The sequence below is a fragment of the Suncus etruscus genome, chromosome 11 (assembly GCF_024139225.1).
Source record: "Suncus etruscus isolate mSunEtr1 chromosome 11, mSunEtr1.pri.cur, whole genome shotgun sequence".
Classification (NCBI taxonomy): Eukaryota; Metazoa; Chordata; class Mammalia; order Eulipotyphla; family Soricidae; genus Suncus; species Suncus etruscus.
In genome coordinates, this window is record NC_064858.1 from 11,793,894 (window position 1) to 11,815,140 (window position 21,247).

Here is a 21,247-nt window from a genome sequence, read left to right on the forward strand (position 1 = left end):
CTGTGTCAGTAAGTGGTAGGGCTTGTCTTGAGTAGAGCCTGTGAGGATACTAAAATGTCACCAGACCTTAAAGCCTGAAAACAAATCAGAAGGGACCTCAACTTCACTGTCATTTAATGGTTTTGTGAAATTCGCTTTTATAAAAAAAAATGGTATAGAAGGAAATGAATTTGCTGCGTGTGTAATTAAATACCGTTAAAGGGTTAGCGTGATGTTTTATATGCATGTAAGTACATATTGGTACTGTATATGGTATTTTGTAGGTATACAGAAGACAAAATACGTATTGTCTGGTAATGCTTCCTTTATTTTTTGGTTTTTGGGTCACACCTGGCAGTGCTCAGGAGTTATTCCTGGCTCTACACTCAGAAATTGCTCCTGGCAGGCTCAGGGGACCATATGGGATGCCGGGATTCAAACCACCGAGATTCTGCATGCAAGGCAAATGCCTTATCTTCATGCTATCTCTCCGGCCCCGTAATGCTTCATTTTACACATTGAAGCTGTGCGGATTAAAATAAGATGGAGAATTCAGGATTAAAATAAGATGGAGAATTCAGAATAATGCCTGGCATGGAATTATTCTGTGAATATATGCCCTTCTGTGGTCTCTGTTCCACATGTAACATGTGGTACAGACTATGCATGCACAGTTTTAGATGCACCCATGGTCTCTTATTATATGTGTGGCATGTGTGAGTTGCAGATGCATGAGATTGCAGTGTAGGATCACTGTGAAGGCTGTATATGCCCTGTGATGGTTACAGAATCCACCATTTTCTTAGTCATGGAAGATTAGAAGTACAAAATGGAGATGCTCTTCCCGATCTCCATTTATTTCCTCTGAACTGGCTTTTTTGAAGCAGTCATTCACATATAACATAACTACATTGAAAACATGGTGCTTTAAAGATAAAAAATAGTAGAAGCTAAAAATGAGAAGAACTGTTTTCATAGATACTGTAATAGAAAAAATATTTACCTGTTCATCTGTCATTACGTCTGTTAGCATGAATAAGAGTAGGTGATTGTTTAAAGTGCTGTTTCCTGTTGTCGCATGGTTTTCTGTATGTGGTATTTTTGAATAGAATTTGATTATTTAAAACAATTTTTTTGGGGGGGAAAGGGTGGAAATGGTTGGTTTGGCTATGCTAAAAAAGAAAGAAAAATTTCACCAACAGCTTGTGTTGAAGATTTTATCATTTTTATTCAGTCTTATTAGTTTCTCCACTGATCAGTGGTTTTCCCACATACAAAACCTGTCTCGGCCCCTCCTCTACTAGCTTTCCTGCTGCCCTCTGGGAAAAGCAGGAAGCAGCAGAATAGATTCTTTGGTAAGGTTTAAGGAACAGGAACAATGGCTCAGAGTTCCAGTAGAAAAATACCTCAGATTGCTGTTTTTAAAAGCATGTGGCCAAGACATTACAGTCAGACATACAGTAAAGTACAGTCTAGTTCCCCTTGCTGGGTTGTAAAGTTAAGGAGCAGAATGAAAAGCAACTTCCCTCAGTGATCAAGATGGACCCAAATCCCTCCCTATCAGCCATAGCTCTGCAGAAGGCAGAGTTGGGACCCGGAGGCCTGCTGTCCGGCAGCCCATGTGCTGGGCGGAGGCAGTGGAGGTTTGAGGATGACCACACTCTCTGTCCAGGCAGCAATGTGGAAGTGCTCATGAGCGGCAACGTGCGGTGCTACAATATCGTAGTGGATGCCATGAAGGCCTTTCCCAGCAGTGAGAACATCCAGGCTGTGAGCTGCTGCCTGCTGCACAGACTGAGCTTGGGTGAGTTTCCTTCCCGTGCTGACCAAGTCATGGTGTATGTGTGGGTGTGTCCTTGTCTCTGGGGACAGCGCCGACTTCTGCTGTTTTTGACGGGGCCTTACCTTGTGTGTGGCTCTGCTCCATACAGGTCCAGTCTGTAGCTTCCAGCTGTTTTTGCTATGAAGCTTCACATTCCCCGGAATGTGCTGTTTCCATGACACTTTCTAAATTTAATTTTCCTAAGTCGGTCTGTGGCCCTAAGTAATGTTTGCTCAGTTTTGCTTAATTGTAATAGAATCATAATGAATATTGTCCTTTGCACCTTTGAAAAAAAAATGACCTCTTCCCTTTTCCTCCCTTATTTCTGTTTATGAGTAATTGTTGGATTGCACACACTTGGTTCTGGGCTTGCAGGGGGTTTCATGGCTTTTTTGTTGCATTCACATAGTTGTAATGTGCTGGAGATGGAATCTCATTCCCACTCACTGTATTGCCAGTTCCCCCACCCCCACTCTCTACTTTAGAGCCCTAACTGACTGACGTGTCACACTTGAGTACTTTGGTGGTGCTGAGGGTTACACTTCAGTCTTGTGCTTGCAAGGCAGGTAGGTGCTCTGCAAACAGATAGGTGTCCTGTAGGCAGGTAGGTGCCCTGTAGGCAGATAGGTGCTCTGTAGGCAAATAGGTGCTCTGTAAGCAGGAAGGGGCTCTGCAGTCAGGTAGGTGTTCTGCTCCAAAGCTTGCCCCGGTTTCTGGAATTTGACTACTGTCCTGTTCTGGCCTACTGCCTTCAGTGTTGCTGTGAAAATATAAATGATGGAAATATAAATGATGGAAAATGGTGTTCATTGTCTTCTGCTTTCCAGAACCTTCATTTGCTATGTGCCCTTTGTGTGAGTATAAAAATATGCTTCCATTTCCCAATGTAATATGTTTTATCTCAAGTCTTTGTAGTTTTAAGCACCTTAACTATTTTAATCTGTAATTTTGGGGAGGGGTTTGGGCCACACCTGGTGATGCTCAGGGGTCACTCCTAACTATGCGCTCAGAAATAGCTCCTGGCTTGGGGAACCATATGGAATGCCGGGGATCGAACTGAGGTCCATTCTGGGTCAGCTGCGTGCAAGGCAAGCGCCCTACTGCTGCACTTCTGCTCTGGCCTCTATAATATGTAATTTTTGTTTGGTTTGGGGCCACACTCAGTGTTTATTCTTGACTCTGCGCTCAGGAATTACAACTGGGAGTGCTCAGGGGACCCAAGTGCAGTTCTGAGGATTGAACCATAGTCAGCTATTGTTCAAGGAAAACGTCTTAGCTTTTGTATGATCTTTCTGGTCCCTGGAATTTTTATTGCAACAGGAACTAAATCCCTTTTAAGAGGATACATTTACTATCATTATACACTCCATCTATTTCTGGCAGTATAACATTGTACATATTGAATATGTACATATATAGGCTTCTATTGGAACTCTATGCATATATGAGAATTGCAAATGATTGTTTATTATTTCAGCTGTCTTTCTAAATTCTTTTTTTTTTTTTTTTTTTTTTTTTTTTTTTACTAATTCCAACAGTTTATAAGTGCTTTCAACTTTCTTTGGAGCCATTATATTTGTAAATAGTGTCAACCCGGTTCTTTCCTCCATCCATACATATGTTATTTGTGTCTCTGTTCTGTGTGGTCCAGCAGTTTAAATGAACAGCGATAGAGATTGTAAAGGAAACTTCTTGTATAGTCTCTTGTTATCCTTGTTAAGCATAGTAGTCATTCTTGTTTTTAGTTTTTATTTAAAAGAAATTTTTGGCCATATCTGATGATACTCAGGGGTCACTCCTGGCTATGCGCTCAGAAATCGCTCCTGGCTTGGGGGACCATATGGGGTGCCGGGTGATCGAACAGTGGTCTGTCCTGGGTCTGCCATGTATTAAGACAAACGCCCTGCTGCTGCGCCATTGCTCCGGCCCCTGTAGTCATCTGTGTTAAGTCATGCATGTTAAGCTTAGTAGTGCCTGTGCTTGGTGATTTTGGGGGGGTCTTTATAAGAATATATTAGGGCCATCATAGGCACCAGGACTGCCTCCAGCTTGGGGTGAGTGTGTGGTGTCATGGTTGGAGCATAGGACTTCACAAATGCCAGACATATGCTATACTGCTTTGCATGATCTATTTGGCTTCTAAAATCATGATTATCATAGACATTTAGTTTTTTATATTGTTATAATATGGAGAGTAAATTATCTTTCATTAGAAAACTTTGTTGGGTGATTTTTTTTTGTAGCAAATTTTATTTTCATTTCTGGAATTATAACTATATCCTTTTTGTAATTCAGAAATTGTAGTTGTGGGAAATATTTTAGTTAAGTGGGATTTTTATAAATTCTAATTTGCACACAGCTTTATTTTCTTCATAAGCAATATTTATGCTTATTGTATAACTAAAGTAATGGAATTTTGATATTGACAATACTCACACATCTCTTTTGTAGTTTCAAAGTACTTTTATATATAAAATGTTTGTGAGCCTTGAAATGATCCTGGGTGATGAAATATTGTCATGATGTCTACTTTTATAACTTGGACTCATTTTGAAATTCTGTATATCCCAGCTATGATTGTGGAGTTAGGCGATTGAGATGAAGCTAAGAACCAGCCATTTTGCTTTCCCAGACAAAGCAAAGCATTTCTTGTAAAATGTTATAGCCACTGTCTAGTCTATTTTCTAACTGGTGATATTGTTACTCATATTTTCATAAAGAAGGACATCAGAGTTAGACAAACAAGCAGACATCTGGGAACTCTCACCCAACAGTTTAGTTCTTGAGTTAAGAAACTAGAGCAACACATGAACGTATAAGTCCCTACCTTTGTTCTAGGATTTTAACAGTCAAGTTACAACTCGAAGAGTTACATTTTACATGTGAGCGCACCATGATCCCTTGAAATGGACCAGAGGAAGAATGGATTAGCAGTTGTGATGAGGGAAAAGGCACCTTGTAGCTTCATAATGACACACCCTGGCATTCTGCAACTGAAATGAAATAAACCTCACAAACACATCACATCAGTGGATTGCTTTGTACTCTTTAAGTAGTTTTTTTTTCTTTCTTATTTTTTTTGGGGAAACCTCTCCAGTGGTGTTAGGAATCTGGGATGCTGTCCCTTTTAAAGCTCTGGCTAGCTATGGGGATTGATGATTCAGTATGCAGACCAGATGATTAGGCTTTGCTTGGTCCCCAGATGTTGAGGAACTGTGTGCAGTGCTGCGGCTGGAGTGCAGGCCCCACAGGCCAGTGTGTGCTCTGGTCCTTTTGAGCTCCCTCCCAAACTCATTGTGAAAATAAAATCATCATGTTGATCTTTGAATGAAGATGCTTTTGTTTCTCTTATTGTTTGACATGACTATTTCTTCCATTTTCTAACTATAAACCTTATTTTCCTTATTTTAAAAAAATTACAAATTTTGAGGTTCTCTTTATAATTTAAATAAAATCCAAAAGTCAATAAGGAGTCAAATATATAATATAAATTAATATATTTATTATTATATCACATCCAATATAATATATATTATATAATACATTGCATTATACATTATATATATTATCTTAATATAGTTATTTGATCCCCAGCATCTCATATGGTCCCCCACATATCAAAATGAGTCATTTCTGAACACAGAGCCAGAAGTAAGCACTGAGCACCACTCAGTGTATGTGGCCCCAAAACAAAAGCAAAAAATATTAAGTGGGTTAGAGGTAGTGAAATATTCTTATTTATTTATTTTGGTTTTTGGGCCACACCCGGCGATGCTCAGGGGTTACTCCTGGCTGTCTGCTCAGAAATAGCTCCTGGCAGGCATGGGAGACCATATGGGACACCGGGATTCGAACCAATCACCTTAGGTCCTGGGTTGGCTGCTTGCAAGGCAAACTCCGCTGTACTATCTCTCCGGGCCCAATACTCTTATTTTCTTCTTAAATCATCATAGATAAAATCAAGTAATGACAAAGTGCCAGTGGATTTTCTGAGGATATCTAAGAGGAAGAAGTCTTACAAAGGCATCTTTTAAGTCAGGAGAGCACAGCTCTGTGTAGTCATTGTGGGATGATGTGTCTGACAAACCATTGTTTTCATCAGATGGTGATGAAAGAAGTCTGGGTTTAGAGTTTTTTCTTTGCTTTCCAAACCTGTCATTAGTCCTGTCCAGGAATTTCCTCCATCTAGGTCAGATAATTGAAAGACTGTAGGAAATAAAATGTCAAAAAACACACACCTTATTTCTAGGCCATTCCAATTAGAGTAAAGGCATCTTTTGAAGTCACTGAAGGCTAACTGCTACTCAAACATATTATTATCAATGCTGCTACGAGTTGAAATGGAATTTAATTTCCATGAAGGGACTGTTGTGTAATCATATAAAATCACCCCACATGCCATATCTCCAATCCCAGGTAAACGAGTCTGAATCAAGATCACGTATGAAATAATTCAAACCAGGCTGAGGGTGAAGCATGTGTAGTCTGGCAGTCTTCTACCTCGTATGGAGAGCTAGCTGCCTGCCAGAACTGCCGTTTCTGTTTTTTTTTTTTTTTGGGGGGGGGGGGCGTGGGGGAGAGTCACACCGGCATTGCTCAGGGATTACTCCTGGCTCTATGCTCAGAAATCGCTCCTGGCAGGCTTGGGGGATCATATGGGATTCAAACCACCATCCTTCTGCATGCAAGGCAAACACCCTACCTCCATGCTATCTCTCCAGCCCCAAGAACTGCCGTTTTTATTGAGTACAGAGACCACCTCTGGGTGGGCAGTAAGGACAGTTAGCTCAGACTATCCAGAGCCAGTCCCACCTCGGTTTACAAGTAAGACAATATTTGTTTTGGGAGTAAATTCAAGTTGTAAACAACCATACAAAGGAACTGGGGATGATCTTTGTTTTAGGTAAAATAAAGTGTACCTAACATATTCATCATTCTCTCTTCTCTCTCCCTCCCAGGGAACTTCTTCAACATTTTGGTGCTGAATGAGGTGCATGTGTTCGTGGTGGCAGCCGTAAGGCATTTTCCCAGGAATGCCACAGTACAGGTGGCTGCGCTCAGCTGTCTGGCTCTCCTCAGTGAGTGCTGGGTCCATATCCGGCCTCAGCAGGGCTTTCCCTCTGACGGAATGCTTGTTGTATTCGATGCTCTCCTAGTGCTGGCACAGTGTTCTTGGGCCAGGCTCAGGATGCTTCCCCATTGAACTGCATGTTGTCTTTGCCAGCCCTCCCATCTGTCGGTTCCCATGGATGCCCCATCTTGTCTGAGGGTTAGCTGCGGTGCCAGTGTTCAAGTCTGGGGGGTGGCATGTATTGAAAGTGAGGATGCAGCAAGGCTGCTGCTGAAGAAGCCTCAATCATTGTCGATAATGTTTCATACTTGGAGCACTGAGCCAGCTGCCCCTAAGTAAATTTTCTGTTTTTTTTTTTTTTTTTTTTTTTCAAGCTGAGACCATTTTCTTAAACCAAGACTTGGAGGAGAAGAATGAGTGCCTGGAGGCTGAGGAGGCTGAGGAGGAGCAGCTGTTCTGGCTGAGATCCTGTTATGAAGCCCTGACATGGCACCGGAAGAACAGGCATGTGCAGGTTGGTGCTTCCGAGATCACGTCTGCTCCAAGCTACATTTCTTCTGACTGAAGTTTGATGGCTTCTCTTTCTCTTCCCAAACCTAGGAGGCGGCATGCTGGGCTCTGAATAATCTCCTCATGTACCAGCAGAGTCTACACGAGAACATTGGAGATGAAGATGGCCAGTTAGTAGTTTGGATTCTCTAAGTTAGAGATTCAGTTATATTTTTCCATTAGTCGCTATCAAATGCCATAACGACAGCTCCTATTGTTAGGATTCTTTTGACATAGCTACGATGTTGTAGGTGTGGCTGTGAGTCAGTCATGGATACAGAATAATTGGAACCTGCTGTCTTCAGAGCCCCCAGTGGTGGTGTGTTTGAGTCATCACTTGCTGCCTTCAGAGCCCTCATGGTGGTTTGTTTGAGTCATCACCGAGAGAGATCTGGGTTCAAAAGTAATTGAAAAAAGTCATTTAGAAAGAACCCCTTGATCCCAACTGCTGGTTTTATATGCTATGTTCACTAAGTTCAGGTCATAGAACTCATCCCGTCTCCCTCCTTTGCTCTTCAGTGCTGGTCAGCAGGGCCGTGCTCTCCTCCTGCTCCCCTGGCCCCCATACTTCTACTCTGCCAGCTGTTCTTTTCTGTAGTCCCTGACTTGTAGGTCCTGGCCCATGATAGCTTTAGGATAGAAATAGCACTAAGCAGACATAGTCCCACTGGGTCATTCTGCCACTCATTTCACCCATTTCTTTCTTGCCTCCCTGTCCCTTGCTTTCACTTTATCACTTGACTCTCGGTGTTCTTTATATATATATATATATGCTGTCTTTCCTTCTGTTTATCAAATCTGAAGAGGCAGAGAATGTTCATTCATGAGTATTAAGTAGATTATGATTATTCTTTCTTTTGGTTTGTTTTTGGGTCACACCCGACAGTGCTCAGGGGTTACTCCTGGCTCTGTGCTCAGAAATAGCTCTTGGCAGGTTCAGGGGGCCATATGGGATGCCGGAAATTGAATCGGGGTCTGTCCTGTGTTGGCCACGTGCAAGGCAAATGCCCTACTGCTGTACTATAGCTCTGGCCCCTTAAGTAGATTCTTAATTAACTCATGCATATAAAACAGATGAAGTCCAGTCTTGTAAATGGAGATGGTATGACTGTTGTTGAGATACACTTTGTCACTGGTGAGTCTTGTGATCTTGTGCTTGCTTCCCAAAGGTTTCCGGCTCATAGGGAGGTGATGTTGGCCATGCTGATGCATTCCTCGTCCAAAGAAGTCTTCCAGGCATCTGCCAACGCACTCTCTACTCTGCTGGAACAAAATGGTAAGGGCCCTACTCTGTCAAGAAAGGAAAGGTGGGGGCTGGTGGATAATCCTGTGTTAGGATTAGGCCTGGATCAATAGGAGAGGTGGCAAAAAGCAGCAGGAGCCTAGAGTCTGGTAAACAGTTTTTTACACTACTTGGCAGGGACCATGCAGCAGGAGCAATTTGGTAGGGGTGGTGGCCTGCAGTCTCCTAGCCCCACCCCCAGAACTTCAGCCCAGAGCTTTATATACATACTATCATCCTGGGCAGTTACAAGTGGGCTTCTGATAACTGACATCTTCACCCTTAAGGGTACAGTAGCACACTTATGGCTGGCCAGGGGCCATAAGAATCTCTATTTCCTTATATCTTCTCTCTTTCCCATAGAAAAAATGGGGGGAATAGGAATAAAAAAACAATATCTATGACTTATTCTACACTACTAATCAAGTTTAGGTAGGTCAAATCTGAAGGATTTCAGCTGATGATGTTATCTGTTGGCATAGGGTAGTCAGGAAGTCAGTGGTCCTCTGCAGGTGAAAAGAGCCTGGTCCCCAGCCAAAGAAGCCAATTCAAGTAGGTGATGGACTGATTGCAAGCAACAGTTCTTTTATTTCTAATTTGGGGTGAGGGGAGTGGTTGGTCAGTTGCCAAGGACCAGAAGAGAAAAGGAAACTTTCTTTAGGAATAGTAAAATAGTAAAAACAGCAATAGGTAAGAGGCTTAGAACAAAAAGAAAAGCTATTAAAATCTATAGAAGCAACCAAAACAAGTAAGATCAGAAAATAGCCTAAAAGAGAGGAAATTTGAAACACCAGGACTACTTAGAACAAAACCTGCTATTTAAAAGGTGATCCAAGTGCAGGGGGTTGCTAAGACCTATACAAAAAAGCTAAACTTATAATTATCTCCCTTCAAGAAGTGAAAACTGATCTTTTAGGAACTGGGACTATGAGGTTGTCCGACTATTTCCTGTTGACAGAGCATTATGAGGTTGCCAGAGTTTCACCTTCTGCTATCTACCTACTAACCCAATAGAGGATAGGGAACATGTCAAAATCGGATTCTTATTAGGTCAAAAAGATAAACAATTACATTCTGATTCCTGTACTAAAGTATAAATGAAGCTGAACTGCTTAAAACAAGAGGATCCTTTACATGGTTTCTTAAAACTATGAAAAGGCTAAAAGCCTTTCTGAATCTCAGATATGTTGACTTCTGATGAGGCATAATGGAACCCAGCGTTTCTTTTGAGGACTTTTCCTCTGTAGAAATATAAGTAAAACCTTTCCCTCGAATGATTAGGTTGCTTGCTACCCAATCTTTATCTATTTTCACCTCAATAGGTGAATTAATTGTTTATCTGAGCCTGTACATCTTCTTGAAAATATCTTCCAGCAGCTGTATGGAGTTTTCCTTGAGGTAAATTATAAAATTTAAAGAAAATAATGTCAAAGATAGAAAATCATAGCTCCTTTTCTGTTTTTTAATAATTGGCGTCATACAGGGTAGTTAGAATTCCACTAAAAGTGGAGTGGTGGTGGGTACTGTACTGCAGAGGCCCTGATTAAAAAATGCATTGAGAAGTAAATATTAACTCAGTGCTCCATTATTCATGTAGATCTATTCAGGAGCAAGGGAGCCACAAAAGGCTGAAATGTGGCTATAGACCCTTCAGGGCTGATCCTTTTTAGCCCTCTAGCACTTTGTCAGACAGAAGAAGAAAGTAAATTGCCTATTTCTTGCAAGCCATAAATTATCTCTTGCGGGGGGGGGGGGGCCAATATGGTGTCAGTATCAGAAAGAAATTATGGAAACATCAGCATCTGTGCTAATAATTCATTTAACTTCACATTTTATGTATGTATAAAGTTATTAGTGGGCTCATGCTTTTTATATGAATATAGGTAAAGGCCACTAGGGATCTGCAGAGGCTGCAAGGGGATTAGTGCTACCAAAACCTTGGGCAATCAGAGTAGACAGGCACAATAAATGGAAGAAGCAAGAGTTGGGCAATGTGCTCTCCATTTTTAAATGTTCATACTATTGGTACTGTGTTAACAATTATTATCTTTCCCATATAATCAGAATCTATTATTTACACACACACATTGATTCCTTTAATAGTTAGACTGCTTCTTCTTAAGAGTAAGCCTACAGTGCTTGGTGGTTTTGGTCTCTTTATTCAAGATTTCAATTTGGAAGGATATTTAGCTGGTTTTAGTTTGATGGTGTCAGGGCAGGGATACATAAGGCAGCACTTCTTGTGACCTTCCTGGTGAGTTGCAGTGAACTTATTGGTGGTAGGCCTGCATGAGTTGGTGCCCCTGATTTTGTGGGATCTAGGGTTGGTCTCCTGCCCAGTTTCCCAATACTTATTGGCTGTTGGGGAAATTTCTTGTCCAGTGATCTCTGCTGCATTGTGAGCAAGGTTCAGATGGCATTCTCCAGAGGGCAGGAACAGGAAGGGTCCTGCACTCCTTGCTGTAGTGGCCAAAATTTACATAATTATAGCATCTATCCATGTTTGTGAGGTATGGGGTTGTAATCTTGTCCAGTTTCTCCAAACTCCAGCAGAGCAACAATCCCTTGTCCAATGGTTTCCCCTGCTATATTTTGGACAAGGTCCAAGTAGTGGCCTTGAAAATACACGATTGGGTGGGGCTCCATATTCTCTGCATGATGGCCTGGTTCTCTAGCCTGCCTTTGTACTGTGTAGGCCTCAAGGATATTTACATGTGCCTGATGTGAGATGGAACCTATGTTCAAGTACACTTTCAATTAGCTCATAACATCTTCTCTCTCTATAATTGGGTACAAAATTGTTTGACAGTCTTCATTGGCATTTTCAAAGGCCAACTGCCTTATCAGATGTTTCTGGGTCTCTTTTTCTCTCACTTGCCTTTGCACTACATCTGTTAATTTTCCTATAAATTGGGCATAAGGCTCTGTGACACCCTGGAAAATTTTTATGTAGCTTCTCTTGATCTTTGCATATGCATTATTCCTCTCCCATGCACCCAATGCTATCTCTTGGATATGTGTTAGAATGGTACGAGGAAGAGTGCTTGCTTTTTGGTTCTTACATATTCTCCCTCACCTGTCAGCATGTCATACATGATTTATACCCCTGACAGTCTCTTGCCAGTTTGATCTAGGTTGAGTAGTTTGGCCTTGGACTCATCATAATGTTACATTCTCCATTGCAAGTACTGGAAAGGGCTTAGCCACTGCTTGAAAATCTTGTTCCAGCCAGTTAAATATTCTTTACAATATGGAGAAGTGGGTCTGTAAGCAGTAAAAAACAGTTTTAAAAATGACCAAGAGAATTTATTTTTAGCCCTTAGTAAGATGGAATCTCACGAGGTCTACGTCTTCTGGGTTCTGACTTTAGTTGATGTGGCAGGGGAGAATTTTAAGACTCTTGAGTTCATGACTGGGCGATGCAGGTCTCTCTGGGCTGTTATTGATAGTATTTGGAATATTATAAACTACGTTGGGTTTGAGATTGAGCGCAAGCTTCTACTGGAAAGACACATCTCCCCTCTTATGGCATTTGTTCAATGGAATTATTCTGTATTGGGGATTGAGAGTAATACTCTCTATTGGATTTGATCTAGTTACTGCAGAAGCTCTCTTTTTTTTAAGGCATTAGCACAGGAGGGGTAACATTTGCAGTTAAACATTTGGTCTGGTCTACCCTACAAGGTCAGGTGGATGAGTCCAATAGGGATTGTAGGGGTAATATTTTTAAGTAATTTCTTGAGTACAGTATTGTTTCTTTTTATCATTATTTGTAAATATACCAGCATGTCATCACCCCTAATAACATGAATAGCAGTAGATCTTTGAGAGACATGGAATAGAGTAAAGGACTTTTATTAAATATCCAGGATACCAGCATAGATTTAATCCATGAAGGGATCATGGCTTTGATCTACAGGATCACAATTCTGAGTCCTCAGAAGATCATTAGTCACCACCTGTTCTGGGCACCAACCGTTATTGTCAGGTCCGGAGCAGTAGGAGAGAGAAGCAGCAAAGGTTGCAAAAACAAGAGTCTGGTAAACAGTTTCTCCAGCAATTTGGCAGCGACCATCCAGCAGGAGCAATGCGGCAGGGATGGTGGCCATAGTCTCCTAGCTCCCCCTAGCACTTTAACACACACACACACACACACACACACCTATAAAGGGATATAGCACACGTATGGCTGGCCAGGGGCCATAAGAGTCTCTGTTTCCTTAGAGTTCAACAGAAGCTATTTGTCTTGCTTGTAGCCAACATGGCTTTACTTCCTGGCACCCCCTCAGGTCCCCTGAGCCTCCAGCAGTGATCTCTGAGCACAAAGCCAGGGCCAGGAGTAAGCCCTGAACGATGCCTGGTATGGCCCCAAAACAAAACAAAACAAAACAAAACGAAACACAGTTGTTGTTTTCAACAAAAGAAGTACAGAATTCAGCTATGTAGTTATATGTAATATAGAACTATGTAATGGAAACTAGGTAATGGAAGACATTCAATATCTGAAAGTTTGAGATGTCGATAAGATGATCACTTATATATGTATATATATATGTCAAATACATGGTCAAATATGTCAAATACATAAAAATACATTGTATTTTTATTTATTTGCTTATTTTGGGTTTGGGGGCCATAGCCAACAGTGTTCAGGAGCTAGTTCTAGCTCTCTGCTCAGGAGTGACCTTTAAGGATGCTCAGAAGACCATATGTGGTGCTGTAGATCCTAACTAGGTTAGGGAATGGTACAAGGTAAATGTACCATTGCTCCTATTTTATTTTTTGTAAAAATTAGACTATTTCATACTCTTTTATAACTGAAATTTTACATTTCCTATTTATGTTTATAAATGTAAATTTTCACTTTGGCATTTTTTTTAATGACTTCCATTTCCTAGAAAATGCCTAGAGAATATAAGAAGATTTTTGGTAATGCATTGTATCTTATGTTCAACAACATTTTTGGCTTTGTTATAAAATACCAAATTGTTACCTCTTTCTATTTCTTTTCTTTTTTGGAGTGCAAGGCAAGTATCTTACCAACTGTCCTATTGCTCTGAACCTCATTTTTCTATATATTGTTCCTGTAATTTTGTTAGGAAGACTTTCTAGAAATGCAAAGGGTAGAGAGAGTCATTTTAAAATTTGGTCAAGTTTTTGTTATCATCTATTTTATATGCAATTCTCCCAAATTGCTTGGCATTCTGAGAAAGAAACCAGTTTCTTTTTTTGTTTTTATTTTTGGGCCATTCCCGGCAGTACTCAGGGGTTAGTCCTGGCTATGCTCTCAGAAATTGCTCCTGGCTTGGGGGACCGACCATATGGGACCCCGGAGATTGAACCCAGGTCCGTCCTGGGTCAGCCGTGTGTAAGGCAAAAGCCCAACTGCTGTGCTATTGCTCTGGCCCTGAAATCGGTTTCTTTTTTTCTTCCCTCCCTCCCTCCCTCCCTCCCTCCCTCCCTCCCTCCCTCCCTCCCTCCCTCCCTCCTCCCTCCCTCCCTCCCTCCCTCCCTTCTTTCATTTCTTCTTTCTTTCTTTCTTTCTCTTTCTTTCTTTCTTTCTTTCTTTCTTTCTTTCTTTCTTTCTTTTTCTTTCTTTCTTTCTCTCTCTTTCTTTCTTTCTTTCTTTTTTCCTTCTTTCTCTCTTCTCTCTTTCTTTTTCTTTCTTCTCTCCTTCTCTCTTTCTTTTTCTTTCTTCTCTCTTTCTTTCTCTCTTTTTCTTTCTTTCTTTCTTTCTTTCTTTCTTTCTTTCTTTCTTTCTTTCTTTCTTTCTTCTTTCTTTCTTTCTTTCTTTCTTTCTTTCTTTCTTTCTTTCTTTCTTTTCTCTCTCTCTCCCTCCCTCCCTCCCTCCCTCCTTCCTTCCTTCCTTCCTTCCTTCCTTCCTTCCTTCCTTCCTTCCTTCCTTCCTTCCTCTTTCTCTCTCTCTCCCTCCCTCCCTCCCTCCTTCCTTCCTTCATTCCCTCCTTCCTTCCTTCCTTCCTTCCTTCCTTCCTTCCTTCCTTCCTTCCTTCCTTCCTTCCTTCCTTCCTCTTTCTTTCTCTCTCTCTCCCTCCCTCCCTCCCTCCTTCCTTCCTTCCTTCCTTCCTTCCTTCCTTCCTTCCTTCCTTCCTTCCTTCCTTCCTTCCTTCCTTCCTCCCTCCCTCCCTCCCTCCCTCCCTCCCTCCCTCCCTCCCTCCCTCTCTCTCTCTCTCTCTTTCTTTCTTTCTTTCTTTCTTTCTTTCTTTCTTTCTTTCTTTCTTACTTTCTTACTTTCTTTCTTTTTGTTTATTTTTTGTTTATTTATTTTTTGTTTTGCTTTGTTTTTTGTTTGTGAGCCACACCCGGCAGCGCTCAAGGGTCAGTCCTGGCAATGTGCTCAGAAATTGCTCCTGGTTCTGGGGACTATATGGGACTCCGGGATAGAACCCAGGTTCGTCTTGGATCAGCCTCGTGCGAGGCAAACACCCTACTGTTGTTCTATCTCACTCGGCCTCGAAACTAGCGTCTTTTTGTTTGTTTGTTTGTTTTGTTTTGTTTTTTGGGTCGCTCCTGGCTCCACGCTCAGAAATCACTCCTGGCAGGCTTGGGGTACCATATGGGATGCCAGGATTCGAACCACCGACCTTCGAAGCATGAAAGGCAAACACCTTACCACTGTGCTATCTCTCTGGCCCCGAAACTAGTTTCTTATACCTTTTGAAAGCCTCAAGTTTTGACCGAGGCTCAGGCTACACAGAACCCTGCCCCCCACAGGAAGTTCTGCCAGGCAATCTGGGGGACTCATCACAAAGGCATGGGAACTTGGCAGTACTTACAGGATATTTTTGGAGGGAGGAAAATAGAAGCACAGACTCATGTCAGCAGAGTCCTTTGCTCTCTGGGAGGAGATACAGAAGCCAGTCAGTGGGGCTTATTCAGGAATAAGATTCTCTCCTGCAAGGAGAATCTGTTTTCTAAGGCCCTTGGGCATTGGTGCTAGCCCAGCTGGCATGGGTGGGGAGAGCCTTGGGAGCTAATGGGGACTGCCCATCAGTGAGTCAGAGCAGAGGAAGAACAAGAAGGGCTGTGGATGACTGCCGTGTCCAGGGACAGGGCCATATCTGGGGCCGCAACTTTGTTTGCTGTGGTGGGGAGTCCCCTTGGAGAAGAGATAGGCCTTAGCCAATGCCCTGAAGCTTTGCTGGGGCTGCAGTTCTTAGTCATGTGACTTGTTGATAGCAAAAACCACACATAAAACAGGGCTGAGAGTTTTGTGGGATTTGGAGTCTGTGGTGTCTTGAGGATTAGGAGGGACTGTATAAAGGTCTCAACACCCAGCAGACTAACCAGCTTCTCATTGTATTTTAATGTCTGATGCCCTTGGAAGGAAGAAGTTTTTCAATCTGGACAGTATTTTTGAATCTGTGTCTCATTTCTACTTATTTCTTTGGTTTTTGTTTTGGTTTTTGGTTTTTGGGCCACACCGTTTGATGCTCAGGGGTTACTCCTGGCTATGCACTCAGAAATCGCTCCTGGCTTGGGGGACCATATGGGACAACGGGGGATGGAACCACGGTCTGTCCTAAGTTAGCACCCTACTGCTTGCAACACTGCTCTGGCTCCCATTTCTACTTATTTCTGAGTTTTGTACTACCTTGTCTTTCCTAGTACGAGATTCAGAATTCTTTTTTAAAATGGCACTTAAAATAATGGAAAATAAATTAAAACTCTTATTTTATTTTTTTTTTTTTGTTCTTGTTTTATTGGGACCACAGGTGGTGACACTCAGGTGTTATTCCTGGCTATGCTCTCAGAAACCATTCCTGGTTTGGTACGGACCACATGGGATGCCGGGGGATCGAACCATGTCCGTCCCACACTTCTTATTTTATTTTTAATTGCATATTGATTTATTTTTTAATTATTTGAGACTTAAATTTATATCATTTAATATTAAATATAAAAATGGTACTTAAAAAATGGTACTTAAGTTAAAATTTTAGTTTTCCTTTCTGCCACTCTTGAGGTATTGAATTATAGTCTGATGTTGGAGTTACTGATATTAGAGGCTTCAAGACCATAGATTTGCATTTAGTGGAGGAAGATTATTATGAAGAGGAAAATTATCTTGTAATTCATACTACTTGCATAGTTACTTTTCCACATGAGTGGGAAATGAGTGGAAATTTTCCAAAACCAGTTGCAAAGCTTATCTTTTCTTAAGCTTCAACCTTACTTAGTAAAAACAAACAATTGTTTATCCTAGTACAGTCCAGCATTTTGCATTTGTGGCATGCATAGAAATTATGATACCTATGCCTGTTTGTAGGCTAATACTGGGCTCATGACAGTATCCTAGACTGAATCCAGTCCGTCCTCTCTGCTTCCCTGGACCTCCACTGCTTCCCCAAGGTCCCCAGGGCTTAGGCAGATAACAAACACCATTTCCATGTGTTTGTAACTTATTCCATTACCACTAGTGTCTGTATAAAGAATTCTTGTAAATGTTTTCAATTTTCAAATAAAATATAACTGGAAGGCATTATCTTTGAAATATTTTCCTGAAAAAAATTCATTTATGTGAGCCATGTGGCCATTATATTGGATCCAATAATGCCAGTGATTAACCTTTAAAAATATAACAAAGATATTGTGAAAATATTGGAAATGGTAAATGTTTTAAACAAGCATTTATGATCTTTAAATTGTCAACAAGATATAAATATATATGCTTTTATGCATTTAACTATGAATGGGACTCAATATTTTGTGTCTTACTGTAACATTTCAACTGTTTGTTGCAATAACTAATATCAAATACACTTGTAGTTAATTTCAGAAAAGTCCTGTTGTCCAAAGGAATATTCCTGAATGTACTAGAATTGATGCGGAAACATGCACAGTCTCCTGAAGTGGCTGAAAGCGGCTGCAAAATGCTAAATCATCTGTTTGAAGGAAGGTAATATAGAATCTATAAACAGAATCTATAAAACCTAAGTAGAATATCAATCTGTCAAGCACATTTCTAAGAGGAGAAGAAAACCATAAAGCATTGAAAGATAGGAATACAGGCAATGTAATTTCCTGATGCAGAAAATCACTGGACAGTTTTATCTAAACATTGAAAGGTTGATAGAGATCATGGAAGCAAGGAAAGTTTGCTTTCAGCCATGCGTGGTGTTGACTATCATTTTAGAAATGGCACCGGTAAAGCAATATCCTTAGATAGCTTCAAATTATTGGAGTATCAAAAATAAAATTAAAAAAATAAATCAGGGTATGGAATCGAATTGTTGTGTTTTCAAAACTAATGTTAATTTTTCCCTTTGGGAATGAATTTTTCCTTCTCAACCGTTAGCTGAGAGTTGAGATAGCATGACAGTGAGACAGTGTGAGGGTGCTGTGAATGCTCAGACACCATAAAAATACTGTACAAACTATATGAAGAATGTGTAAGCACTATCAAAACTTATGAACACTATAAGTTGTATGAATAATTTATGAATTGTATGAACACTTTATGAACTGCACACTGTACAAACATTGTATGAACTGTATGAACACTGTATGAGCTGTAGAAATACTATGGCCTCTTCAACCCAGCAAGCTTAGTTAGAGAGGAGTGAGAGTACACAGAGGGCATGTCTGACTAGGATTGTAATTTCTAAGATGGTACACACGTTGGACCCTACAGACTGGGGTCTGGTACCAACGTGTATCACTAATAATTCTGTGTGAATTCTGATTTTACCTACTGATTTCTACTCTGAGGTAGAATTCATTTGTCTAAAAGGGAGAAATGACCTAAAAAATGATCTGGGAAGAGGCATGGCTTCTGTGTAGAAGAAGCTTCCCCGTCTGAGGCCTGTGGAGTCTGGGCATCAGAGCCGTGGGGGTTCAGTGCCAGCCGTGCCCTGCAGCGATCGGCCCAACCATGTCTTCTTCCAATCAGCTGCTGCCTGAAAATGTGGGCAGTTAATTTCTGAACTGAGTTCTTGCCACGAATTACATGTGGGCGGAAGGAAGTATCAGACTGTCAACTAAATAGGATACTGTGGGGTCAGCTATTAGGTCAAGGAAAGAATGAAAACTCCTTATAACATGTAAGCTACTATTGCTGAATTCAAACACATTCCACATACCTCATTTGTTGTTGGCTTTGGTCCCTTTGCAGCACCAGTAGCTGAACCTAGACCCTCACAAAACAAGGCAAGGCATGTGTTCTCTTTTCTTGCCACATGTACTTATTTTTTGTTGTTGTTTTGTTTTGGGGCCACATCCAGTGGTGTTCAGGGATTACTTCTGGCTTGCACTCAGGAATCATTCCTGGCCAGCTCAAAGGACCATACTTTCATACTTCAAAGGGATGCTGGGACTCAATCTGGGTTGGCTGCGTGCAAGGCAAACACCCTCTCCCCTAGACTATCACTTCAGCACCCTGTACTGACTATGGATAAATTCTCTGTTTGATCTTTTCCTGCTTTGTTATTTCTGTTTTCCTGCATTGGTTTTAAATTGGTGCTTGTGCTGGCACCAGCTTGTACTTTTTGCTTTCTCTTGTTTCCCCAGCATCTCTTCCCTGGACACAATGGAAGTGGTAACTCCAAGAATCATTGCCATTATGAAGAGCCATGAAGCCTTGCCATCTGTGCAGCTGGAGGCACTGAGAGCTGTTTCACATTTTATAGTTCCTGGTGAGTTACTTAACTGATGATGGAGGGAGAGCTTACATGGATTTGGGGATTTTCGTTAAAAATCAACATTTTAGAAAAATATTAAAGGACTGGTTTCTACCAAATGAATACAGATTTTTTTCCCATTAATCCCAAAATAAAAACAAGAAAAGTGATGTGGAAGAGTCAGGTTAATTAATAAGAAGTTTCAGTTCTTATTTAAAGGGGAAATAACTTGGCAGGCAAGAATTCTACCACTGAACCACCAATGCCTCGATAAAAGGGGAAATAACTTGGATGTAAAGTGAGGAACCTACCTCTTAGCAATGCCCACCTAGCTTCTCATTCCAGTCCTTCCAGTGCACTAGGCCTAAGCTGGTTTCCTTGTCCCAAATACAACAATAACTCAGGTTACATTCCCTTCTCTTGCCTCTTTTCAGTCCCCTCTTACCCTGTGGGTAAATTAATCTTTTCCAGATGTAACATGTACCTGTTACTCATTAGCCTCAGTAGCTCCCTTCATCTTACTTTACCTCCTGCTTCAGCCTGCTGTAACCTTCTTTGTCCTTCAGAGTCCCCTTAGAACAAGTCCCCCATTCATTCACACTTTAGTCATGGCCAACAATTACTTCCAATTAATTTAACAGTTTTGGGATAGTTTAGATAAACAAGACTATAATATAGATTTGAGGATTTTTGATAAAACTCAATGCTTTTTGCCATCTTTATGCTTAAACTCAGTTTTTCTTTTTAGCTGCCTTTGCTGCCTACACTTCATATCTGACATTTTTTGTGGTAGTCCAAATAACTCTAAAACTTTTCCATCACTGCATAAGAATCTTCTGGCTTCTTGTGGCCTGTATTGCCTCTTCACACAAAAAGGATATTGTTTGCTACAGGAACTTCTTCCACCATTAGAACTGCTTTCTACATCCACACACACTGTATTTATTCTGTCTTTAGCAATGAACTAGTTTTTAAAGGTTATTCAAAGCAATGGATGGTTTCTTTTATATGTATATATAATTACTTTACTTAAACACCATGGTTATAAAATTGTTCGTGATTGAGTTTCAGGCATTCAGTGTATATCACCTTTTACCAGTGCACATTTCCCACCACCAATGTCTCTCCACTCCCACTTCTTCCCCTTCTTGCCTCTGGAGGGTGATTTATTTGATGCTGAAAAATCATTGATCAGTAAAAAGTACAGCAAATGTATTGTTGGTCAGTCATGGTAAAGCTAATAAGGAACTATCTATTCAGCTTAAATCTTCATGACCAAATTCTTTCTTCATCTTTGAATTTTGTATATCGGTTTATGGATTTATTTTTGTATCTAGACATGCCGGAAGAATTCAGGGGAGATACTGAAGAGCAGCAGAAGCTAAATTTGGTTCAAAAGCATTTCTTGAAGAATCATATCCACAAGCTGGTCTTAGCATCTCTGAATAGGGTTAGTACAATTTTGATTTTATGCCTTTTTGTCATTACTTGGGATGCTAAGTTTTTGGTGCTGGGGGAGTTCTTTTAAGAGTTGAGTTTTTAAAATCTCCATTTGTTCTGATGGTTGGACATTATATGCATGGACATACAGGGTGCCATGGAGATGTATAGGAGAAAGAGTATGAGCTGGCAGAAGTAAGATGGTTCTCCGTCAGCTGCAGGCCAGACTCTTTAAATGCGAGAACGTGACCTTAGACCCTTAGATGTCAGCCTTTTCTTTGGCCTCATGCTCAAAGGGCTCCACCTGAAATCTTCGTATTCCCTATGCACGTGTTCCCAGCTTTCACCAGGATGAACTACAAATGGCCCATGTGCATGTCTTCTTAGACTTTACTTACCTAACTACATTTGTGAAAACCTATTATAATCAATTACCATTCTTGATATGAAAGAATTTTTTTGTATAG

The 21,247-nt window shown here is 40.9% G+C and overlaps 1 protein-coding gene across 1 annotated transcript in view; it reads left to right on the forward strand.

The window, feature by feature from the left end:
* The window catches only part of LRRK2 (leucine rich repeat kinase 2), a 124,034-nt gene that overhangs the window by 14,173 nt on the left and 88,614 nt on the right, over nt 1-21,247 (forward strand). Inside the window, exons 7-14 of the mRNA XM_049783874.1 lie at nt 1,656-1,783; nt 6,760-6,879; nt 7,247-7,386; nt 7,473-7,552; nt 8,591-8,697; nt 17,491-17,620; nt 19,231-19,355; nt 20,678-20,790. Of these exons, the coding sequence (XP_049639831.1) occupies nt 1,656-1,783; nt 6,760-6,879; nt 7,247-7,386; nt 7,473-7,552; nt 8,591-8,697; nt 17,491-17,620; nt 19,231-19,355; nt 20,678-20,790 (943 nt within the window). The remainder of the gene's footprint in view (nt 1-1,655; nt 1,784-6,759; nt 6,880-7,246; nt 7,387-7,472; nt 7,553-8,590; nt 8,698-17,490; nt 17,621-19,230; nt 19,356-20,677; nt 20,791-21,247) is intronic.